We start from the raw sequence: 26,580 nt of genomic DNA on the forward strand, positions 1-26,580 counted from the left end.
ATTGGAATATGTTCACAGGTAATAGTGTGAATACTTTCATCTGGTAACTTTCAATGAATAGGGATGCATAGTTTTAATTCCTTACTCAGATTAACATGTGTTTGGGGAAGAGGGACTACAAAAATAGAGGCAATGGCAGACATTTTTAAATTACGTCACTGGCAAACCACAGGCCTGTATTTGACTCTTAACATCCCCAAAAAGAAATCTAAAATGGCTAGTTTGCTGAATCTAGAGTGAGAAGGATCACCTTTGAGGTTTGAAAGCAGTTGTTTCCCTCTCCCATGTTGGGAGTGTCAAAAAATAAAAGGGATGGCCAGTTGTGATGGTTCCAAGAATGGCAACTACTTTTGCTTAGTGCAAACCTGGGCAGGATTTGAATAAATGTTCCATTATCAAGCCTGTCTAGTCCAAAGCCTAGAAAAACTGCAACATCCAAACTTTCTGATCCTTCCAAGGTTCATTAGTTTATCAATTGAGGCAGTTAAACAGCTAATGTGTTTTTATGCACATAAAATCAATTTCACTTCTCTAAGTTCACCCAGGCATTTTGAAAGCTGTCCATGCTGGGGGAGATTTTCAAAGGCACAAACCGGAGTTAGGCATCCAACTCCCACTGAGTCTTTGAAAGTCTCACCCATAACTTCCCATTGGAATGGCTAATGCATTATCCTTCTCTACTCCTGTCTATTGCTTGCACATGGTTTAAGAGATCAGGCATAACTGGGTATATGAATATCTATTCCTGTTTCAGTTTTGGAAATTTTACGTTAAATAGCACAATAAGTGCAGTTCCTTTGATAGATCAACTACAAATGGCTTTGATAAGCCTTAAGATTTTTTTTTTTAAAAAAAGGCTTCCCACATTCAAAGATCCGATCAAACCAAGGGTTTTTTCCTAAACTGAATTTAAGTTTACAAAATAAAAAGTAAGATCATGAGACAGCCACAAATTTGACAAAATTTCCAAAAAAACCCAGATAGTTTATCTTCCATTATCTTTGAATCTGAAAGACAAGCAGAATACTGCATTTTCATGCTGTTAAAATCAGTTCAAATCTAGAGCAACAACCACTCCTGCAAGAAATGTTGAAATGCAAGCAACATTAGGACAAAGGAACTTTAAATTTTTAATATCAAAGAATTACACACAGGACTGAGTTATTCTACATTTACAATGCCTTATAGCAGAGAGATTTTTCCCTTAAAAAAAATTTACTTTAAAAGACTTCCACCTAAAATAGCAACCTATTACAGACCATACTAAAAACACAGTATTTCATGTAACAGTTGCAAAATATTGCCAAATTATTATTTTTTTACTTTGCTCTTTTTTATATAAAAGTTGAACATTTTAAAATGAACGAAATACTTTGTTATGGGAGACTTCAAACAATTTTAAAATATCGTTACCTTTAATGCACCAGACCATCATCAAAATATAGAGAAAGGACAGTTATGCGTTTTATCAAAGTGTCTTCCCCCCCCTTCTTTTTTAGCAGTAATAATACTTATGCAGGTTAGCTTGTTAAAGAAGAGGCCCATGATGACATGACCTAGATACTCCTGATCTTATAAACAAGGTCAAAGATGACCGCAATCATAAGGATATATATTATGGAAATTGATCTTGAATTGCTTTTGTTACTATTATGCAGATATTCATGAATGGATTCCCCATCCCCAACCCAAGAAGGAAAAAAGCTCTGATTTGCAACTATATTCTCACAGTTCACATCTGCTTTACATGAAAGTTCTACCTTTGGGGGGGGAGGGAAAAAAAAGAGGGGGGGGTTAATTCATTCCCTGTCTACATAATAATGAATTTAATACCTGATCAAAACATATTATGAAGAAGTTATTGACTTGTTCCAATATCCAAAACATAATGCTTCAGAACAAGTGACCTGTCCGAAAAATTCTGTTCCCAATATGTTTCTCACCAGGATTGTTCACTACAGTGTATCAGTTTTCTTTACACTTTGTCTTTTGTTTCTGAGACATGATTCATCTTTAAAAATAAAATGATGCAAATTAAAAGTAAAATCATATTTTATCTTCAAAGTACACCACAATATAAGCCAAGCTATACCACTATCACTACTACTGCTGCTGTTCAGAATAAGGACAGCCTTGGAAAACGATACTACTGTAAAAAAAAGTAGTAACGCTCAGGAAGAATTTCTTAAAAAACCAGACTCCAACGAGAAACTGCTGAATTGGAATTAATTTGCAAAACGGGATACAATTAACTTAGGCTTGAATAAAGACTGGGAGTGGATGCGTCATTACACAAAGTAAAACTATTCCCCCCCCGGTTCCTCAGACGTACTTATGAACTGCTGGAAATGGCCTACCTTGATTATCACTACAAAAGGTTCCCCCCCACTCTCCTGCTGGTAATAGCTCACCCTACCTGATCACTCTTGTTACAGTGTGTACAGAAACACCCATTATTTCATGTTCTCATGTATGTATATAAATCTCCCCACTGTGTTTTCCACTGAATGCATCCGATGAAGTGAGCTGTAGCTCACGAAAGCTTATGCTCAAATAAATTTGTTAGTCTCTAAGGTGCCACAAGTCCTCCTTTTCTTTTTGCAAAGACAGACTAACACGGCTGCTACTCTGAAACCATTCAAAGATATGATATCCTGGAATAACCAGTGACCCGATAAATACAAGCAAAAAAAAATATCAAAAGGTTTTTTGAAAGGTATATGCAATATGTAAACAGAACACAGATGCAGTAATTTTTGCAGAGCTACACAAGAGTTTAAGATTTAAAGAAAATTTCACAAAAACCCTTTTAGATAGACAAGGAGTACTTGTGGCACCTTAGAGACTAACCGATTTATTTGAGCATAAGCTTTCGTGAGCTACAGCTCACTTCATCGGATGCATATGCCTATGCTCAAATAAATTGGTTAGTCTCTAAGGTGCCACAAGTACTCCTTTTCTTTTTGTGAATACAGACTAACATGGCTGTTACTCTGAAACCTTTTAGACAGAAGAGCACAAACGAAGGTTCAATTTTTCTTCCACAGCTGTTTTTGTGGGAAGAAAAACAAACAACTTTTAAATATTTGGCACTGATCACAATGTGACATTTTAAAGAGAGACCCACTTCCTCCTTCAGCTTTAAGTGGTGAGATCACATGCAAATTCACTATACCCATAAGGGCATAAGAACCAAAACCCAGCACATAAAAAAACCTCAAAAGCTATACTATTTAATAATTTAGCACTTTTATGTAAGTTTTCCTACATAAATTATTTTTCCCTTCAGGCAACGACTGAGCCTGACCAGCAGGTAAAGATGCAAACTAGTTTGGTTAACTGTAAAACTGCACTGATGAATTCTTAGGCCAACATTTTTAAGAGTGTAGTGATTTGGGGTACCCAACTTAAACATCTTTAAAGTGGCTCCAGTTGAGCACCCAAAAATCACTAGGCACTTTTGAAAATATTTGCTTTAATATGGTCTTTAATAATTAATCAACTAGAGTGATCAGCCAATGTATAAATAGGCACAATCATGACAGACTTAAAAAGAACATTAAGTAATATATGCCCCAACTTCAATCTCAACATTTAAATAATGTGAAGTGTGTTCCAGACTGATTGGATTTAAAAAACAAAACAGAACTTAACCACCAATATTTTTATGCCACTGTTTAATTGCAATCCTCTCCACACTCATTGCAGAGGAAGAAAGTCAGTAAAGAAGGCAAAGGTAGAATGTCAGTCTCAGAACTGTGCTGAGAGCATTGATGTCAGTTTATCTCTGTCAGTATGAACATAAACTTTGGAAAGCTATACAGAGGGGTAAAAACTCCAGTGCTTGTCAACTTGAAAGGTACAAACTAAATAGTCCTTTTGTGCACTGGAGCGTAAGTATGGTGGTGATTTAAAAATTTTGTTTGCAGAGGACAAGCAGGAAGCGCAGTACTTGACAGTGTCCTTTTAGAAGATGGCATTCAATGGGCTGAATATTGTTGTATAATCTTAATTAGTACTCATCTTTTTACGTGACATATATACAGCATCTCAGTATGAACATTCCCAGAGTATTTCTCTCATCTTGCTTTGTACATATAAACACAACAGTTAAACATACACTTGGTCCTACTATAGGAACTGAATTTTAAAGATCTGTAAGTCTAGGACTTCTATTGTGCTTCTTTGGACAAGTCCTTATTTAAATGATACATTTAAATTCTATGCATGCTAGTACTATTCAACTGCTAACAGAAGTCTTTGGTGCACTTAGATGAGAATCAGTTAGATTGAAAAGCTTCTACACATGACCAAACACCCAGGTCTGGCCCAATCCTGCAAAGCACTCAAACACCTCACAGAAAGTGATTAGCATTTTACAAGACAGGGCCATTAAGAGTTTGTAGCAGTAGGATGCTGACATTTTTTCAGAGACTATTATGCTCCTACCAAATGCAGAAGTTTAATAACTCACTGTGGCAAATGAATTTCCAGTTTCATAATTTAGAAATTGGATATAAAAAATTTACAATAATAATAAGTGAGAAAACCAGGTTTTTATGGGAAGTAGGGAAAGTTTAGTCTAAAATGTAATCTCTAATGAGACATAATTGAGAAACAAGTATGATTCTATGTATTTCCTTTGGCACAAGATTGACTGAGCCTACAACAAGGAAAGGATTATTTCGAGAATGAGGTTAGAAGTAGAGCCCTGTGCGAACACAAAGTCTGTATGCGCATCTAATCTGCAATCCACAAAAATGATCCGCAGATGTCCATGGACTTGCAGGGCTCTACTTAGAAGAGAATTTGAGGGATTTAATAATTTAAATTATTCTAGATAGTGGATTTGATTTGGTTCCACATTAGAAAAACAGTAAGGAAACAGTAAAAGAATAGTTAAAGGCATTACATATTCTAATCTTCCTTCCTCTTCCTAATTATTTGTCACCTACATATGATGTATATCACATAAGGTGAAAAAACAAATAACTTCCTTTCACTTTCTTTTCCAGAAGCCAGCTGAAGTTTTATAATTACTGATTTCATTAATCTTTTAACAAATTTAAGCAAATTACTTTTCTGAAAAGAGCTTTTAAAATTACTTTACATATCAGTATTGTAGAAATGGGCATACCAGTAAGGGCTTCAGCTTGGTTTGATTCTGTGCTCATAAACAAGGATGAAGTAGTCCAGTCTTTTATTACTGCCTGAGGGTTACAGTATATTACCACCACATCTCTCAACCTTTCAAGGCCCAAATGTTGGAAACTTTATAGAAGATTGAACCAAGGTTAAGAGAGCACAAGTACTTTTTATATTCTCAGATTCATAATTCCACTCTTCGGATATGAATTACAGTAAAAAAATGTAACCAGGTTCATCTGGGATTAAGTTACATTTTATTTTAAGGTGAGGGATCATTAAGAGGTTTAGTTTCATGTTTTTTCCGATCGTGACCCTAATGAATTCGACATAACCCTTAAACCTTCTAGTATATTTTCCATTATCCACAGAAAGGTTTATTTGGAAAGTGAGATGCAGACATATGAACAATTATTTTTATTAATGGCCAGGTATGGGATTAAAGTTTGCTGCAGCTAGTATTCTTAAAAGATATTTGAGAACCTATTTTCAAAAGATCTGCTATAAGATTTTTAAAAGCCTTTAAAACCACAAGAAACACTATAAATATACATTAAAATGTGTCTTAATGTTCATATATGTAAACAAATCTATTTTTTCCTTGCACTTAACAAAACTGTTCAGAAGACTAGAAGTCCAAATGAACTACAAAACTTAATAGCCATATTAGCCTTCTGGTGGCTAATGGCTTAGTAAGTTAGGTGGAATGTTAGGGGTCCAATCATGAATGTTCATTATTTGACATATTCTGTACAGTTGGAGCTGTATCAAGCCCTAATAAAGTTCCAAGGTAAGATTGGTCTCTAGGATCCAACATTTGCTCAGGTCTGACAGGATGTACTATATTTGCAGGCTGGGGAGTGAGAGTATATTTTTCCAGAAATGCCAAATCCGTTCGTTGATAATCTGGCTGCTGTGCCTGTGGGGGAAGAATACCATGAGACTGGGGTGAGAGAGTAGTGTTATGTTGTACTAGATCAGCTTGAGGTTCCCGCATCTGAACTGGTACCAGTGTTACTGGCACACATACTTCTGCTGGTACATTCTGTAGCATAGGTTTGACTTCTGTTTCGTAAACTTCAGGCTGATCCATGTATGGTTTAGACTCAATTTGGAAAACTTTGTCATCAGGGGTGTACTGTACTGGCAAGGAGATTACTTTTTCTTCAGAAGTGGTTACTGTTTCTTCTGCAGCCTTGGTTCCATGCACATGGTCAATATGGTATTTCAACTTGTCTTTTCGTTTAAATGTTGCATTGCAATGCTGGCAGTTAAAAGGTCGAGCATCTGAATGAATAACCATGTGTTTTGTTAATGTCTTCTTAATTCTAAAGGATTGGCTACAAATTTGACATTTGTATGGTTTCTCACCTATAGAAGAAAAGGAGTCAGCATTAATAGATAAAATGTGAAGTCAAGTATCACTGTGTAGAAATCATATGGTTGGGGATGGGGGTGCTATATTATATAATAAACACGGTTCTCAAGTAGCTGTACTGGAAAAATATGTTTGGCATCTGAGAAAACAATTCACTAAGTGAAAACAGAAAAGTTATTTTGAAATGATATCAGTATAGCATTCTCGTCAAATCCAACTAGTTCGGATTTCTGCCAAGGGAACATGAAGGGGACCAGTCAATAAACCTAACAACATTCACGTTATTGTACTATTGTTAAAGAAGCTCAAATTTGCATTTTTTTTTTAGGTCCTTCTAGTGAACAATTACTTTCTTGCACAGAATGAAGAGCTGAGTATTAAGACACTTTCCACTGGATAGTTGGGTTCCAAATCCTGATTTAGGTTATAAACTGAAATTAAGTATTCCCTAGATCTCCAGACTGAGCAGAAGGTATGAGTAAATTTGGTAAAAATACACAATGCGCATCAGTAGAACACATGCGAATCCAGAAGCTCCTTTGCCTGGAGAAGTCTAAAAAGAACTAACTACTACATTCAGAGGGCAGTATTCACACTCAGAAAAGGATGGCATACAACAAGCAGTAGGGAGCTCAGTTCATGCTCTATCTTGCTACTGCTGCCCTAAAGCGTCATAAAGCCTGAAGTGTTAGAAGAATTCTGGTCAGTCCTGTGGTAATTTATCATCTCCCGTCACACCAAGGTGGCAGTAACACAGAGTGATAGATAAAGTTTTACCTGAATGTGTCCTAAAATGCATTTCCAAACTTGATTTCCCTTTAAAAACTTTCTTGCAGACTTCACACTGATGAAATGTTGCTTTATATCTGCAAAGAAGAAAACATGTTTATATTAGAAGATCAGGTTTTTCCAAAAAGTCTCAAATATGTACATAGCCTTTAAAGATTCCACAAATTGCAGAAGAGAGTCACATATTTCTGTATTTCTCCCTCTACATTTATATTACAATATAACACATAACTGGAGAGGACAGGCAATTCCTTTAGGCATCCACTTGTCAGAGGGCCATCTAGATTTTCTATATTTAATCTTGTTCTCTGCAAAATGAGTAGTCTAGTACTTTGTATTCAGACAGCAAATCCCTTTAAAACTTCCCATCTGAAACCGAAATGTGCCCTGAAGAGGATACTTCAGATCAACATCCAGAGTTGGTCTTCAGTTTAGCAGCAAGTTATGCTACAAAACAAGCTTAAGACTGGCTTATGTTCCTTTCCTCCCAAGAGGAAACAAGTGACAATGAAACATGTTGACTGAGGCAGTGGATTTAAGTACTGACAAAATAAAAGCTAAACAACCCTGTAATTGATTTTATGCATTTCTGTTAGCCAAGATTTACAGTAAATTATTCAAAATATGAATATTAAAAGCAATGTCTTTATCCTGAAACCTAGTTCTGGATAGTTCCATCTTAAAGTATAAGGACTTTGGGAGAGCTCACAGACTACTGAACTGATTTTTTGCAATTCAGTCATTTGCCCAGTTTGTACAGGATAATTAGATTACATTATTGTAGAAAACAGGCTACCAGCAAAATTACAGATTGATAGAAGAACTGAATTTGATCACTTTTAAAGCTTAAGGTTATTCAGCCTAACTATGGTATAAAAAAGGTCTTGTTTGGATTGCCAAGATGGCTATGATTTCCACATGGCTATTTCAAAACACAGATCTTGGCACTGGCTTTAGGTCACCTGAGGACCTTGACATAACGGAATTAGGGAGAAAGGCAAAACTAACATTTCACATATTATCAGAATAATTTATGAAAATTTGTCCAACTTTGTTTACAATATGGAAATGTTTATATTTTTAAACTTTAAAAAATACCTACTTTTGCCACACTTTCTCTCCTAGATGAACACTTTTGTAATGGACAGTTAGGTGATCTCTGCGGCCAAAACACTTTCCACACTCCTCACACTGATGTGCTTTTTCACCTTTAAAAGGAGACCAATAACAAATATAAATTAAGTTGCAACAAGAACTCAAGTTTCAGAAAAAGTACAACCATGTTTAGTACAAAGCCTCCAAACAACAAAAGCTCTTCCATATCTCAAAAGGATTTTCTATTACCCAAAGCAATGACTTCATGACCTTGGGCTGATCCAAGCAGACATGTAGTTTTTACCCATCTCTTCTGTGATGTTGCCCCCCATAATGCTTTATAGAAAAATGCTTATGAATGTAAATATGACATCTAGCATAAAACATATTCCAGTTATATGCTATGTAACATATCTCTGCAAAGGTTATGATCTACTCGATATATTCATCCTATTTACGTATGTATCGTTTTTGTAATCAAAGTTATGAATACTGGCTATGTACTTGTTTGATTTTAAGTAACCCCAGTGAACCAGTTGGTCAGCTTCTTGAGAACAGACTATTCTCAGTAAGTGCCCAGTCAAGAAACACTTAAGCAAACAATGAACTTTGAGAGATGCCAATTCACATCTGAGCTTTCCTGGGAATGTAGCTCAACCTGTAAAGTTCTGAGTCATGACTGGACATATGACTTGTCCACGTAACTCCAAAACTCCATCTTGCAGCTGGATTCCGCATAAAAGAGGAGGGAGTTGCCACCCACAAGAGAAAGTTTATATAAAGTCCTGGGAGATCCCTCCATTTTGTCTTCAGCTGGCTCTAGAGAGAGCGCCTCTCCACCCCCAAAGTATACCTGAAAGAAACTGGAACAAAGGACAGTAACCACAGGGGGGTGAGTGATTGCTGGACTCAGACTACAAGGAGGCAGTCTGTAAAAGAAAGCTTACTGGAACATCTCTGAGGGTGAGATTTCATCTGTAATCACTTTCCTACTGTATTAGCCTTAGACTTGCGCGTTTTATTTTATTTTGCTTGGTAATTCACTTTGTTCTGTCTGTTATTACTTGGAACCACTTAAATCCTACTTTTCGTATTTAATAAAAATCACTTTTTACTTATTAACCCAGAGTATGTATTAATACCTGGGGGGGCAAACAGCTGTGCATATCTCTCAGTGTTATAGAGGGCAGACAATTTATGAGTTTACCTTGTATAAGCTTTATACAGGGTAAAACAGATTTATTTGGGGTTTGGACCCCATTGGGAGTTGCGTATCTGAGTGCTGGAGACAGGAACACTTCTTAAGCTGTTTTCAGTTAAGCCTGCGTCTGTGTTTCTAGCAGGCTGGCACGTCTAGCACAACCAGGCAGGGCACTGAAATCCCAAGCCGCCAGGGAAAATGGGCTCAGAAGTAGTCTCAGCACAACAGGTGGCAGTCCCAAAGGGGTTTCTGTGATCCAACCTGTCACATCTTCATTTTTGGTTCCTCATTCCCTGGTCTCTTCTTCCTCCTATATGGTTAGCTAATCTTCATGGCTAGGGGACATTACCCCATACTGCCACAGAGAGAAGAGGAGGGAGAGGCAAGAGAATGACTGAAAGTTCACCCTCTTTTGGAGCTTGGATTGTTAAAGGTGGAATTTCAAGTCTCACGAAAGCCTTGAAAAAGCCTAAATTTTGGAGTAAATGTAGGACTGCTGTCTCTTGCACTGCCAGTTCAGCGATCAAATTTAAGAACTTAGTGCTACATCCAAATGTTAATCTTTTTTCAAGTTACCTTTTATCTTTTATGTTGTTTAAAAGTCTGGATGTTTCTTTTGAGTCATCTTGAGATCTTTCACAAAGTGGCAGAATATTTCTTCTCATGTAAGTAGAGGGAGTTTGGACAGTCAAAGTAAGTAACTTTCTGGAGGAAAAAAGGCAAATAGAGTAGAAAAGGGGATTTTTGGGGGGGGGGTGGTGATCTGAGTTTTCAAAGATTTCTTTGTTTTATAGCGGGTGTTAGGGTTTCAAACACTAAATAAGCGGTTTTATTCAAACAAGGGCTCGCAAAGTTTAGTCGTTGATCACTTTCATATCTTCACACTGTTTTGGAAAGTAAATTTCCATCCTCTGGGGAATCTTATACTCCCTTAGGAGTCTGTTCTGGAAGAAAGAAATCTCCAATGGTTCCAATCTTTCTTTTCCTCTACAGATCTAATCCATTTGCCTCAAGATGCAAAATAGCTGGGGGAAAGGGGAGTGGTTTAAAACACTTCTATTCTTCCACCTGCTTTGCTGTGCCCAGAGTTGATTCTCCCCATATGTAGGATTTCCTAACTACCAATCCACAATGGGGAACTTTAGAAACCCAGACAGTTCAAGCGTCATTTTCCCATATTTATACTCTATATTAAAGTGATCAGGATGCAAACTTAGACAGAGATTGTGTGAATGACAGCTTAGTTTGTGTTATGGTGTTAATATTTCTAACAGCTGCTATTAGAAAAGAAATCTTAACTCAAAAAATCCTCTTCTATCACATTTGCTTTTTAAAATAAATAAATAAATAAAATAAATAAAATGTTACACCTTTTGACTGTCCCTCAGCTCTCTGTATTAACAGAGAGGAAACATTCTACTCTTAAACTTTGCAAGTGTTTGAAGAGATAAATAAATCCGTCCGTAGGACACTGAAAGTAACATTTGTAATAGGCTTAAATACCACTCCTATTAAAACCTTTAAAAAGTATAAAGCATCCAAAATTAATGTTTTGCTCACTCTTACTTACTTTGATCAAACTTCCAAAGATATAGCCTACCTGAGTGTATTTTTTTGTGTTTTGTTAGATGGTCATGCCGAATAAACGTTTTCCCACATTCTTCACATTCATACCTCTTGTCATTATGGTGAACTCGTAGATGAAGTCTATATTAATAGACAGAGAAATTTATGTCACTGTTCAAGTTTAACACGTTTATAGTTATTAATGTGATTATAAAAATAGCATTTTCCTCAACAGATCTGCATGCAGAACTAGTACAGCTGTAGGATATGAAGCTGGATTCCTTTCTGGCTCACTCAACTAAATAACTTCCAGTTGCAGAATCATTTACTGTTCTTAAATGAGCCAGAAAGACGACAGCTCTACTTTCAAATCCCAAATTAAATTTACAGTGCTTGTAATATCTTTTTCTTCTTTACTTGTAAAGCTACGCAAACTTGATATAGAAGTCACTGAGAACTCAGGATGTCTTTTTAATTACTTTTTAGAATATAGCTTCACCTTAACGAACATGGAAACTGCAGTACATTACTTGCCATGGTTTCCCCCCCCAAACAGCACTTACTCAAAATTTGCAGAAGGTCTGGAAGAAGTCAACTTCAATATTATTTGTATTACAGTTGAGGAAAAGAACAACGCAAACATTTCGTTTCTTGCAGTTTGTCATTGAAACTGATATATTTCGTATGTGAAAGGGATTCTGTCATGTACTTTAAGACCCAAATTTAGATAAAAAAGGATTTTTCACACCAATATCAATCTAAATTCCCCAAATTTCTTTAAGTTAAAAAACAATTTTGAAAATCGTTGTTTACTCATATTGGAAACCCAAATCAAACATCATCAACATAATTCTTCATGGTGTGCGGGCAAAAGGGGGAGAGAGAGACAGAGAGAGATCTATCTATATCACCATCTAGAATGTGGTAGCTTAATCTCTTTAAACAGAATCAGAATCTGCTTCATTACCTGTAGGAACTTCCATGACGAAAACTCTGCCCACAAATACTACAAAGATGAGGCTTCTCCCCACTATGAATTCTCAAATGTTCTTTCAAAGTTGTTCTGGGTTTAAAAAAAAAAAAAAAGCAATGTTTTAGGAACTTAGTGTTACTACTACTTTAAAGTGTAGACAGAATAAATGTTCTCTGATCTTGATGCATCACTTTAGGTAAACAGAGGATTAAATACTCAAGTATTTGTATTAAATTATATAGAACAAATAAAGGTCCTGAATTTCATTCATCATGTCTAATCTTCTCTCCACAGGTTTCTTCTGGAAACAAGATACTCTTAAAGGGACACATATCAAAGCACATAAGGAATGCATGTTTATACAAAAAAAAAAGTGGTTTTTACTAATATTTTCTATATTGTTCCCACTGTTATTGGCAATTTGTGTCTTAATGGTGGCTTATCCCTCCCCAGTACAACTTCTTTTTCAGCCTGATCCTAAGATATTCGTTCACTGCATGCACCCAAAAATTCTGGATTTGTGTGTGTATATCACTGAAATCACTGGAACCTCTCTTTGCTTCTTTTTGCTTATATGAAGACAAGAAAATTCCATGCAAAAAAGTTACTGCAAATCTATAGTTTAAAGTCAAAAGAGAAAAATCAAAATTATAGCCCTCACTGCAAGCCTAATTCAGCATAGTGCGTATGTTCACATATGCACTAATGTGAAAGTACGCAGCCCTGCCAATTTCCTTTTTTCTTTTTCTAATTCTCTTCCTGTGACTTTGTGACCAGTCAACAAAGGAAACTGATTGACTATACAACTGAAACGGTGAAATTTACTATTCACAAAGTGCTGTCAAATATATAAGCTGTCTGAAAGAAAAAAATCTCTAGTTTCTTTTAATTAGTAATTCTAGATGTTACCAGTAATAGTTAAAATATTTTCAGTTAGAAGTACTGTGATTTTTAAGTTTGCTATTGAAACCAGTAACTCCAAATATATTTACTTCTGTGCACATATACAACTACACTAAAATCTATAAACCTAAGCTAATGCAAAGTTGTTTTATTTACCAATAGCTTGTGTTACAAGCTAAAAATGAGTTACAGGGAATTGAAAATTTTGCTGGGCTTTTGTGCCTTATGTACAAATATTACAACAAGCCAGTACAAGTTCTATTTAAATGTGCACGTGCCCTTCCGTTCTATAATTTTAAGCAGCACTGATGTTCCACTTCTTGTGTTCTGCTTGACTGCTTTAACAGAACTAGTCCCACTTGGGGCCAAATCCTCTTCCAACAGTACTCAGTGGGAGCGGTCAGCGATTTGGAATGAGTCCATAGGGAACATATATAAGCTCAGAAATTTTCGATGTATGATATCTTAAGACGTGTGGAACATCTCAGCCCCAATGACTAAAAGCAGAGATGATTTTGTCAAACCAAGAAATTAATAAAAGTTACCTTCTCCAAAAAGGGGAAAAAAAGTGTACCTTTTTACATGAGACTCAAATATAAACTAATATAAAGTTTAATGTAAGATGTTTCAACCACAGTTTAAAATAAAAAAAGACAGCCTGGTTTAGCTCAGATGCTTTGCACAGCATTGTGAAAGGTTGTTTCATTAAAAAACCCTCATACCAGGTTTCTCATACAATCAGTTAAGCCTTAACCCCTGAAGAACAAAAATCCTACTTTTGTACGGATTTATACAGTTTCTATAGGAGCCAACCACTGGCCCAGCTGTATTAAAATGCTTGTGTTCTGCATCAAAAGTTAAGCATCTGCCATTCCAGGAACTATATGCATGGTAAAGATACATACCCAAAACAATAATGGCAGAAGCTATTACCCAGGTTTTAGAACTTCAAATTGCACATGGCTAGAAATCAGTAAATTTTGCTCCATTTAGGAAATGAAGAGGGGAAAAAAAAAAAAAATGAGTTTGTCCAATCAATTTTCTAAGATCTTCCATGACATTCTCTCTTTTCTGAAGGGGAGCAGGAATAGCAGAAGAGAATATATATATTTTTAGAAGTTCAGAACTTCTCCAAGTTTCCCCCAGCCACTCCTATAAATTGTTTCTCTTTTTCTCGTTATCATTATCACACTCAGCAATGCACCTGTCACAGAAAAATCTCAGTCCCTCTTCAGTTATGTAGCCAATGAAAGATATTCTTGCAAAATGCAGCAAATTCAAATACGGCCAACCAAATTCCCCAGTAGGTCTTCTATATTTAGTGTTTTGCGGTCAATCACCTCTGTTCTCCACTCTCACATTTAAAATACCATAAATGCATATATTGTTTGTGGTAGAGATACTGCTTCTTTGATACATTGTCTTATTAACCCTCTGAAATTAAACTGATTTTATACCCTCAAAGCTATTTACTTTCTATATTAAAAACTCATGTTATGCCAAGCCTTGATTGAGATATTCCTTCTTACCTTTCTCTGACTGATTTTCCACATATAAAACACACCCATTTTCTCTTCCCCCCATGAGTACATTCTATATGGCGTTTTAGATTTCTAGTGTCATTGAACTGACGACCACAAATATCACATGGGAAAGGGCCTGAAAGAAAATAACCAGAACTGCTATTAGCTGTGAGTAATTACATTAAGTCACAAACAGATGTATATTTTGGGTCAGTGACCCAAAAACAAAAAAAATATCTTAAGCAACCTACAAGAATAAAAGGCTAGTTTAATGAACTATTATTCTAACATGCCTCACATTTTTTCAGTATGTAAAATTTAAACATTTAATATTTTTTGCCATTTGTGAGTCAATTAAATTTCAGTTTGATAATCTAATGCTCTGAACTCTTGTACAACTACCATAAAAACATAACCATTTAGTACTAATAGTATACAACCATGATGTGAACCTGCCTGGATTCTTCTAAAACTATTCTAGTTGACAAGAAGGGGTGAATATCAACAAAGGGAAAATTACTTTTTGTAGTGCTAACGAGGCCAATTCAATCAAAGTGGATATTGATATTCACCTCTTCTTGTCAACTGTTGGGAACAGGCCACATCCACCCTAACTGAATTGGCCTCGTTAGCACTGACCCCCACTTGGTTAGGCAACTCCCATCTTTTCATGTGCTGTATAAATATACCTGCTTACTGTATTTTGCACTCCATGCATCTGATTTTGTGGGTTATATTCCATGAAAGCTTATGAGCAAATAAATGTGTTAGTCTCTGAGGTGCCACTAGGACCCCTCGTTGTTTTTACTGATACAGACTAACACGGCTACCACTCTGAACCCTCATATCTCAGCTGCTATGGTATCGGAAAATTAGTACAAGAGACTGAACAGTTCATAATAATTTGAATATGTTTAGAAGTTTATATTATTATATCATATCTTTGGATTTTGTTTTATTAAAGTTTCCAGACTCACAGAATATTTCTCCCTCCTAGAGTTATCTATTATTTGTATAAGAGTGCTGCCTATCAGTAAGTGAACTGGCAATACACGTACTTTGTAGGTGATTAACATATCTACACCTTTAATCATAACCAGAATTTCCCAGTCAGCTAGTCCAACATTGGATTGTGTACATGGTACAGTTATTTGGATGCATATGTTTAAAAATATCATTGCAGTTTAATGAAAAAAATAAAAAATTAGTACCAAGCTTTTTTTTAATCTTTCAAAAGCTTTTAAGAAATCTAATAAAATAAAATATTTAAACAGGAGCAAAGGAAAAAAATATCAAACTCTGCACCCATTGGAGAAGACTGTTTTACTTCAAATCTATTGTTTGCATGTCAGAAGGAGGTTTTTATACCAAGATGGAATTTTTCTTGATGCTTCAATCTTGCAAACCGGGATTTAAAGTGCTCTTCACAATAGGTACACTTGAAAGGTTTATCCTGAGTGTGAAGAATCATGTGTTCTTCCAAATGGGGTCTTCGAGCAAAAGATTTCTTACAAATCTAAAATGACAAAATACTTGGTCAAACATTAGCTAGAGACAAACTCAGGATTTTTTTTTAAGTTTCTATTGCCTCTTTAAAAATATATATATATATATAACCAAATAACTTAATTCAAATCTAAGGGCAAGAGACCCCAGTAGTTGTGAAAATTCGAACATTCAGCTTGCTTATACTTAGGCTTTGCAGAATTAGATTTTTATTTTTTTTTTATAATGTTGATACATAATATATATAATTATTTTGAAGTATTTAGATTTTTATCATTTTAAATTTTCACAGTTGCACAAATTATGGGTTTTAAGCATTTAGATTCGTATCAACTTATTTTCACAACTGTGGGAAATTATGGATGGATGTTCGACAATCATTTCATGACAGTAGATGGTGAGACCCAAAAAGTTAAAGTTTTATAAACCATTAAAACACATTGTTAGTCTCACACGTCAGTATGTGCTAAGTAAATATCCTTAAATCAACAGTTTTAAATATTTGCTAGTCCATTTGTATCAAGCCTAATTCAGAAGTCAAAATCATTGGATTGTGCCAATGAAGTCTTACTTTGCCTGTCCGTAAACTTCAATTATCAAAAGAAATATTTTTTTTCCTCCATTTGTGTGCATATGGTGAAGTCGCCATTTACTGATAAAGAGTCAAATCCTTCTAAGCCTAGTTGTAACTGCTGCTACTCCCACTTTTAGTATTCAGATGTGTCCAGGAATTTATCTAGTATGCTGCATAGCCAAAAAGTGTAAGTGCACCAAGTCCTAATGTTCAAACCCAGACTACTAGTACCGATCAAACAACATCAGGCAGCCGGTATGCATTTAGTGCATCTGAGTGGAGGAGCTATTTCAAACAAGGCCACAACTTCAGGGCCTTACCTCATTCTCTTGTTCAGTTATACGTGATAAAAATCCCATCCCTGCTCCAAAGTCCTTCCTAACAATACTTTCAATGTGCACCGCTTCAGATAAATGAACAATACTCCCATTTTAAACTCAGATAACACAAAGGATATTTTTTCTCTCTCTCTAAAGGCAGGGCTTGCAAAATCCACTCACTCATTTGTCCAGGCAAGCATCAAGCTTCCCAAACAAGTGCTCTCAAAATCTAAGTGCTCTTTTTAATTTCACTTTTAGCTATGACTATGGGATTTGTAAAGAGCTGTACGTCTCATCTAAAAGACAGAACCTGCTGTCACATAATGCCCCTTACCATAATATGCACTGCGTCACAACAGACTCAAAGGAAAAACTAATGAACAAACATTTCTGCTTCCTACAGCATCTAGGTGTCTCCCAGCCAACTACTAACCAAGCCCAAACTTGCTTAGTTTTATAAGCCTTTGCAAGATAGCATGTTATGGCTCGCGATGATATGAACTTCTGGACATACAGCAGAGTTAGTATAGGTACAACCACTGTGTTGTTGACAAAAAATATTTTGTTCCACATCTTGTAAAAACATGATTTGGGGAAAAAAAAATCTGACTCCATTGACACTTGGGAAATGGGAAAGGGGAGAGAAATCACACGGCCAAAACTTTCATACTAAATTGTTACTTTATTGATACCCAATTTCTTGGGGAAAACTAGAAAATGCATTTATGGCTTTATATCTAAAGCCAGATTTGGGAGGTCTGCACAATACTTTTAGGACACTTAAAGCTTATATTGGTATCTGATTATTGTTCAATAGGTATCAGCATTCAGCCAAATGAGAAAGTATGGGGGTGCGAACTTTGCCCATATTACATTACATATTTTTTTGGTCTTCCCCTGAAGGAGCACCTCCAAGAATATACATTATGGGCAGCGTATGGAGTGTATGATTATGATCAAAGAAATCAGAAGCGTACTGCCATTACTTCTTGTCCTGCCTTCAGTGGACATGGAGAAATTTTGGTCACCGTCCTCTTTATAACAGCCTTTAACATATCTGAATACTTATCTGATCCCACTCAGTCTTCTTTTCTCAAAACTAAATATGCCTATTTTTAAAAAAATCTTTTGTCATAGATCAGGTTTTCTAAATCTTTCATCATTTTTGTTACTCTCTCTGGACTCTCTCTAATTTGTCTACATCTTTCTTTAAGTATGGTGCCCAGAATTGGACACAGCATTCCAGCTGAGGCCTCACCAATGCCAAGTACATACAGCAGGACAATTTCCTCCCATGTCTCACATATGACACTCCTGTTAAGACTCTCCAGAAAGATATTAGCCTTTTTAGAAACTGCATCACATTCTTGACTCATTCAACTTGTGATCCACTCTAAACTCTGGGTCCTTTTCAGCAGTACTACTACCTAGCCAATTATTCCCCATTTTGCAGTTGTACATTTGATTTTTCCTTCCTACACATAGTACTTTGCACTTGTATTTATTGAATTGTATCTTGTAGATTTCAGAGCAACGCTCCAATTTCTCAAGGTCATTTTGAATTTTAATTCGTGCAACTCCACCCAGCTTGGCGTCATGTGCAAATCTTATAAGCACACACACTACTCCATTGCCCAAGTAATTAATGAAAACATTGAATAGTACCAGACCCAAGACTGATCTGTGCGGGACCAGACTAGATATACATTCTCCCAGTTTGACAGACAACCACTGCTAACTATTTCAAGTATAGTCTTTCAAACAATTTTGTATCCACCTTATAGTAACTTAATCTACATCACATTTCCCTAGTTTGTGTATGAGAACATCAGTTGGAAGGTGTCAAAACCTTTACTAAAAATCAAGATACATCAAGTTGACAGCTTTCCTCCTATCCACTAGGCCAGTAATCATGTCAAAGAACGTAATTAGGCTGGTTTGGCAAGATTCGTTCTTGGCAATTCCATGCTGGCTATTCCTTGTGACCCTATCATCATCATCTAGGTATTTGCAAACTGGGCTAAATTCCTCCCAGGATCTTTCCAGGCATAGAAGTTAAGCTGACTGGTCTATAACTTCCCAGTGTACTCTTTGTTCCCATTTTTAAAGATAAGATATTCCACTAGTTTCTCACTATTGGCTTTATTTGTCTTTTTGCTAGTCATAATATTCAACTCCCATTTAATGTGAAATATATGCAAACATACCCATTTTAATGGCCACAGATATTTTGTAAAATTAAGTCCGGTACTTTCTATACAGCCACAGAGTCTTATGCACACACTAAAATACAGTATTTAATATCAACCTGAAACCACAATATTTAACTTACACAGCTTATTTAGACTTCAGGGTGAATGATGCAATGAAAATACTCATTAAATCATTAAACCAAGTAATTTCTGTATAAACTAATTATAAAAAATCCCGTAGAAAAAACCTCAAGTTTACTTTAAGTCTACCAAAAAATCAATGCTTACATCACATTTCCAGCCTTCACTCTTTGTCTTTTTAATGGAAAGAAATTCTTGTATGTTCTCTGGATGAAACCTAGGAGGAAAGATCAGTGAAAATAAGAAATGTATAGCTAACATTACTCAACTCCGATGTTATTTATACTAATGCACGTTAGTTAGCATAGCAAGCAGCATTAGCATGCAGCTCTCTTGTCATTTCGAAGTCTACGTATCTCCACATTTGACAAACATTTTTTAAAAACATAGCCTTTGTTCAAATATGCAGTATACGAAATATCTATTGCTTGACATGACAGATTCTGAAGTTATATGCATTCAACCACATACGTTAAAAACAGGTCAATAGAGGTATAACTTCAAAAAAATGTATATCTGCCCAAAACCATACCAGGAATATAATTTACAGATGGCCCTGGACAGCTCTACTGTAGAAGTTAAACCCAGTTTACATTCAGCCTCTTCCTTTTCAAATAAATATAGTCTGCTAACATTACCATTTGTATCTTAATGGAAGTTCATCCAGCTTAAGCTGATGCAGGCCTCAACTCTGGCTGTACACCATGAAAGCTAGTCAAACATTACCATTCCAATCCAATCCAGTGAACTGACAAAGCTGTCATCAGCCTGCTGATGACACTGGAATCCTGAAGGCATAGCATATTAAAGAAAATTGACTAAAGAAACTTGCAGTACCACATGCTAGTCCATGGGCCAGATCATTTGTATTACACCACTCTAGGGGTCCTCTTAAATGAATATATCCCTGCCAGGGTCTATAGGTAAATAAAAATACTTCACTGTTAACTGAATTAAGTGCATCTGATAGATCTAAGACTCTGTATGGACATTTGATTTTCATCATTCACCAGGAGGCTATATCATTGCCAACAAAACCAGTGCTGTCCCTGCATCAAGCCCAAACCTAACAACACAGTGAAAGGGATCAAGGAAACAGGAGGACTTTGGATATTATCAGATTTGCCTTGCCAGAAAAAACAACACAATCTTACCTAAAAAGGGAGATAATTACTGAGAGGGTCAACTTTAATAAGTAGCTTTCTTGAGCAAGTTGAAATTTATAGTAGAAAGCTATTGTGATACTATCACTTCACAGTACCCTAATATCTTGTGCGCACACACACAATATATATATATATATATATATTTATAATTTTTTTCCATTTTCAAAGTGCTGTACAAACATTGACTAACTTATCGTTATAGGGTAGGTGACTTACTACTGTTAATTCTTTTGCCTGTTAAAAGAGGTGTCTTTTAAAAAACAATTCTAGAAAGAAACCAAAAGTTAAATAGTTTTCCAATATTTTGTGTTTTTATCTACTACAGCTTTGGGGCTGGAAAATACATTACACAGAAGTGTAACAGACAATCCCACTCATACTTACCTCTTTGCATGTTTTGCTAGAGTCTTTTTGCTTGCATGCAGTTTATTACAATATGGACATTTGTGCTCCTTCTTATGAAATTCTGTTTCATTATTGTGTTTCTTTCTGTGAACTGTCAGGTTAGATTTTGTGGAATAGCGCTGATGACAAATATCACACTCAAAGGGCTTCTCACCTGTGTGCACACGGGTATGGATCTCGAGCTTCCCTAAAAAATAAAGTGTTACTTTAGCATAGAACTATCAACTATAGTCAGCTTAAAGACACATACCACCGGGCAAACAAACTAACTTACGTTCATTATCATCTTCAGTACTTTCTTGTTTTTGTTAGAATCTCCACTCAGTGTTTTGAAGCCTAAAACAATATGGGGCCTTACACAGTTCTGATTCACAGCACACAGACCAGGGTGTCCTTGTATAGTACTTGTGGCACCTTAGAGACTAACCAATTTATTTGAGCATGAGCTTTCGTGAGCTACTTCATCCGATGAAGTGAGCTGTAGCTCACGAAAGCTCATGCTCAAATAAATTGGTTAGTCTCTAAGGTGCCACAAGTACTCCTTTTCTTTTTGCGAATACAGACTAACACGGCTGTTACTCTGAAACTTGTATAGTACGTGCACTAAATGCTTTCAGCCAACCTCCATAAATCTAGGCATATTCAACATACATATGAACAATTATTTTACTGAGTTTCACTGGGTAGCTTATAAGGATTATATAGACAAATCAAATAAAGGTTCCCAAAATACTTTAATCTTCACTATTTTTAAAATGTGTTTTATATTTACTCCACATATGCTGTTACCACATCCTGTATACATGAGCCTACATATTCATCTCTGTAAAGCACTCTCTATCCTCGACTGAGAGATGCATTACTTTTTCTTTTTTAAATAACCCAGTTCACGAAGTACCTCTTTCAAAATAGGGAGCAGTCTGGAAACTTAAACAGAGCTTCGTGTCATTTATTTTGGTATAATCAAAGACTAAGAAAGAGAGAGACCCTCATACTTCATCCATGCTTGGGTCCCAAGGCATTATAACAATACTAAAATAAAATAAAAATAATAATCTCGCCTTCATTCCTTCTACACTGACTTTCATTCTCATTCATGACTTGGCTAAAATTGGACCCCAATCCTGTACTGTGGGTCTGCACTTGTGGAATCAACTGCAGGGCCTTGGACTAGAAGGGGGTTTATTTCTCTGTAAGAACACCTACATGCTACTTTTGGACACTCTATAAACACAAAGAAAGAAGTGTATTGTGGTTATTAAAATCGCCAATGGAAGACAAGCTTTTATTTCTCCTTCCACTCCTCCTCCCATCCCCCCTTTTAAAACACAGAAGTTTCATGGCTCTAAATTAGAAGAGTGCAAAGAGAAAAAAAAGTTTGACTTTGCACTACCACTCAAAATATTTCATTAAAAAAAAAAAAAAACCCTAAAACTTCAGACTATTAGGCTCTGTAGTCTGGACTTTCAGTATCAAAAAACCACAGCAACAGTTATCAAATTCAGAGAATTTTCCACAAGTTTCTATTTTAAAAAAGAGAGAGAGAGATGTCTCACCTTTTTTTAATGTTGAATAGTTATTATTATATAATCTGTGACCTTGGACAACTCATTTCACCTCTGCCTCAGTATCCCCATCTGTAAAATGTGGATAATAATACTTACCAGGTTGTTGTTAGGATCAACTAATTAATGTTTGTAAAGTGCTTTGAAGATGAAGAGCACTATATAAAAGCTATCAAGTATCTAGCCAATAATAAAGTTTTGCTACAAGAAAGGTCTGAAACCAAAATGGTTTCCTGCCTTAATGATTAAATTCAAATACCGTAAGAGCAAGCTTGCCCATTTCACTATAATATGTCTAAACATATAAATCAGCTTTTTTTTCCCCATATAATGACTATAAATTCTTAGATCTTAGGATGACAAATTTATAGTGGTAGTGTTTTAGTAGTACTAAAAAGGGCCTGATCTCGTGAGATGCTGCTCTCATAACTCCCATGACTTCAGCAATCAGTTGAGGAAGCTCAGTACCTCATAATCAAAGTTTAGAAATACATTAACTATCCCAGCTGAAATGAAAAATACTCATGAAGAAGGAAAAACTCAGAGCCAAATCCATGGGGTCAACGGGACTGCTTATGTGAATAAGGCAGCACGATTTGACCCTCAGTTTAGAAAGATAGTGGGGAAGCTTTGGGTACAGACTGAAGAGCTGTCTTGATACCCTGAGGAACATTTATCACACCTAAACCAGAACTTAATGCATGATTAAAAGACTTTAACCTGGCTTTGTAAAAGCAGTGTTATTTTATCCCACACCTAAAATTTCAGCCAGCACGTCCCTCAACAAGTGGTATAAAATTAAATTTGACAAAATCTCAATGGATCATGTCTTGTAAGTAAAAATGCAATTAAATAAACTATTACTAGTGATCCACACGTGAAAAATTCTGCCTTCAGATCTCAACAAAATTTAAGTTTACTAATGGCAAGACCACTTAATATTGCAATCAGACCTAGTTTAAAAATCTAGAAGTGAGTTTAGTGTTCTTCTGTTTGACATGCAGCCATGTCAAAACATCTTATTAGTTATGATATTTGAACAAGCATACTAGGCTCATTTTGAAAGACAGACCTCATCTATATTTCTTATGAATTAGAACTGTACATGCAAGTGTTTTCATCATCAGGGAGCCACATGCTGGGGAGACCATGTTTTTATCATAAGAAATAATTGCTTCTGTAGCATTTAATATAGTATAACTCTAACAGAAAAGTCAGCTACCTTAATCAGCTAAAGTTGGACAGTTTGGTGGGAAGTCAAGCCCATGTTTCAGATTTCTTACAATTTACCTTCCATTCTACTAATAAGTTACTGCACTCTCTTCAAGCCTCTTCTGTATACTAAGAATTGAGACCACGACTGGGGGAAGAGAAAGATTTGTCATTTGCAGGATTTTAAAAAATAGCACTCTTATTAATTCACTTCCTAATTTTAGTGCTACAGTAATGATAATTGTCTATAAACATAAGAGTCAGAAAGAACTCAGTTTATTTTCCACCTGAAAGTACAACCATGTGGTAAAGAGAAAGGAGACGAACTAATTGCTCTTACCTGTTCGATCAAACGTTTTGTCACACTTGGGACACTGCAATAGTTTTTTGCTACTACTCTGAATGATGACTGGAGTTAAACCTTCAGGAATATTTCCTACTGAATCAACTAGCTCAGGACTCATTTCAGTATCATTATGTTCTTTTTTACTTTGCTCTTCACTATCTGAATCTTCATCTGATATTTCTTCTTCCTGACCCTCTTCATCTGCATTGCACTCACTTCCACTATCTTCACATTCATTTTTAACAGACATTTCTCTCTCAGAATGCACTTTATCCAAGTTGCTGTCAGACACATCACTGCTTTCATTATCACTGTTATCAAACTTAGCTGGGCATTTACGGTTCCTTGTAGATCTTCTGGTAGAAAAGTCTGCTTTCTCAACCATTTTTAACCCATGTTTTTTTTCCAGTGGAAGGGATCTGTGAGCTTTAGCCAAGTGGTTTTCTAAGGATTTCTTGTAACAGAAGTTTCGACTGCAAAAAGTGCACTGGTGACTATTTGATAGTTTTCCAGTCAATTCATTGAGAGTTTCAACTGGTACTGGGTTTTCAGTTACCACTTCAGATTGTATGGTGGAAATATTTTCATTATTGAGCAGTCTGACTGCATCTATTATGTCTAAAAATTTAGCTGCTTCCAACACTAACGGGATTTCATTTTTATACACAAAAAACTCAGATGTGTACAAAAACTCAAGCAAATGCTGAAAAACAGAATGAGTTACATGATCCAGTGTGACAACATCCGTGCTTGGGTTTTTGCTCAAACAAGCATGAAAATAACTACTGCCAACAGCTACAACAACTTTGTGCGCACTAAATTCTTTTCCTTCTACTATGATAAGTAAGTCACAAAAAGATGGTTGTTTGTGTCTATCATCATTTAAATATTTAAGTAGATTTTTATTATACTGCAGTGAACTTAAGAGTTTTCTTTGTTCTGGTGATGGAGGAAGTTCTTGGGAACACTCAAGCTGGCCTGCAATAGCTACTTCAGCAGATTTGGTGACAGTTTCTTGGTCAGAATCTACAAGAATCCCATCAGAAATATTTTTCTCATGGCCAAGATGTATCTTCTCATTTAGATTTCCAGGGAACTTTCTCCTTTTCTTCATTTCAATAGTACAGCTTTAATATCAGAAACTTCATAAGCAGCAGAAAAGATTTATGGTGAAGCCTTAACTCAGTTCTGAATATTTTTTAAACAGATTGATCAGAATATTTTCATAATCTGTAAAAGAATATTATTAATAATTACACTTGGGACACAACAGTATATAATTTACTTTCTAAAACTATATACAATTTCTACTTACTTCTCTGCATACTTTAAGCATTTACTAAATTATTCAAACCTAGTCTCTTCCCATTCTGGCCTATCATGTAACATTGCTGTACACTGATAAAAGAAATAATGTGACATCTGTTTATTAGGCAGCTGAAGAGTGTGCTCCTATAGTTTGTGAAATGTTCCAAGACAAATGCAACATATCATTCTTAAACAGATTTGCTTTGCTCTTTGAAGCATCTTTTCAAAACCAGAACAAAATTAAAACCAAAACCCATTGAATATTGGCCTTATTAACTGTGCACGTCTCACACTGGTGTTGGCTGGGTGACACTCGCTGAACTCGAAACGGGTGCATTCACGTTGAGGCCAATCAGATATTCTGTGCTCAATACTCCATTCTCCTCTTGACATCCGGACTGGGGAGTTTTGTGCTCCTGCAGAACAGCAGCGCGATACTTCCTGTGCGGCTCGGAGAAGGGATTTCGGGTGGCAGGTCGTTTTGCCTCCAAATGTCAAATCCCCAGCCCCGCACGCCCCTGCTTCGGCTCCGGATGCGGGGAACAACCTCGGGCGTTTGAGAGTCTTTGTCCCCCCCCGCGACCGGCTGGGGTCACCGCCGCACGGTCCCCAAGGACAGAGAGGGAGAGGGGCCCTTCACCTCGGCCCCAGGGGAGCGATGGGAGCGCCCCTGCTCCCCGCTCCGGGGCCTGCGCAGGGCCCCCGATTCCCCCTACCTCGGAATGGGAGCAGAGTCCCCAACCCCACGGAGCCGCCTCCCCGCGCCCCAGCGGGCTGTGGCGCTCACCCGCCCCTCCACACAGGGCGACGGTCCAGCCACGGGGGGCGTAAATCGCTCGCCCCACTGGATCCGCCCGCCAGCCGCAGAGAGGCCGCGCAGCAGCAGCACACACCTGCCCCGCGCCCGGCGCTCCGCGCGACTCCCCCGCCGCTGCCTGTCAGCCGCTAAACTCCTCCGCTGCGCTCGCCACCACAGCCACCTCCCCCTCCATTTCCGGGTTCCGGCGCGCCTGTGTCAGACGCAGCCTCGCTCTGAGAAGGAACATCTCGACGCATGCGCAGGTAGTAAGAGCAGCCCTTGTACGTCACTGCGTCGCTGGAGGACGCGGCGTCCCGTGTGCGCTGCCCAGCCAGCTTGTGGAGGAGAGCCCCGCCCAGGGAGCAGGGCGGAGCCTGCCTGTCAAAGTGCCTTGTCTCAGGGCGCGCACCTGCTAGGCGTCCCTGGAAGCAAATGTTACACTTTCACATCCCATGAAGTGAGCTGTAGCTCAG

General features: G+C 36.9%; 1 protein-coding gene across 2 annotated transcripts; it reads right to left on the reverse strand.

Moving 5' to 3' along the window:
* Window positions 1-1,117: 1,117 nt before the first annotated feature.
* ZBTB41 (zinc finger and BTB domain containing 41) lies at window positions 1,118-26,317 on the reverse strand. Of its 2 annotated transcripts, none has more exons than XM_077823781.1 (11): window positions 26,202-26,317; window positions 23,995-25,230; window positions 20,857-21,064; window positions 19,454-19,523; window positions 15,942-16,089; window positions 14,580-14,709; window positions 12,142-12,237; window positions 11,209-11,315; window positions 8,415-8,520; window positions 7,301-7,389; window positions 1,118-6,432 (listed from the first exon to the last, which is right to left on the reverse strand). In XM_077823781.1, exons 2-11 carry the CDS (start codon window positions 25,112-25,114, stop codon window positions 5,867-5,869), a joined length of 2,640 nt encoding a protein of 879 aa, XP_077679907.1. In that variant the 5' UTR covers window positions 25,115-25,230; window positions 26,202-26,317; the 3' UTR covers window positions 1,118-5,866. The 2 variants fall into 2 exon arrangements, with proteins under 2 accessions (XP_077679907.1, XP_077679906.1); XM_077823780.1 differs by having other exon boundaries at window positions 1,118-6,516.
* Between the last annotated feature and the right edge of the window lie 263 nt (window positions 26,318-26,580).

This window comes from Eretmochelys imbricata, chromosome 8 (assembly GCF_965152235.1).
Source record: "Eretmochelys imbricata isolate rEreImb1 chromosome 8, rEreImb1.hap1, whole genome shotgun sequence".
NCBI classification, from domain to species: domain Eukaryota; kingdom Metazoa; phylum Chordata; order Testudines; family Cheloniidae; genus Eretmochelys; species Eretmochelys imbricata.

What these genes read in the sequence shown, in the direction of transcription:
- ZBTB41 (XM_077823780.1), bottom strand. Translation starts at nt 25,114, where the DNA reads ATGAAGAAAAGGAGAAAGTTCCCTGGAAATCTAAATGAGAAGATACAT. An exon ending in GTGAAGGCTGGAAATGTGAT is followed by an intron (nt 16,090 to 19,453) that starts GTAAGCATTGAT and finishes TTGTCATTTTAG; the next exon opens with ATTTGTAAGAAATCTTTTGC. An exon ending in GGAGAGAAAGTGTGGCAAAA is followed by an intron (nt 7,390 to 8,414) that starts GTAGGTATTTTT and finishes TCTTCTTTGCAG; the next exon opens with ATATAAAGCAACATTTCATC.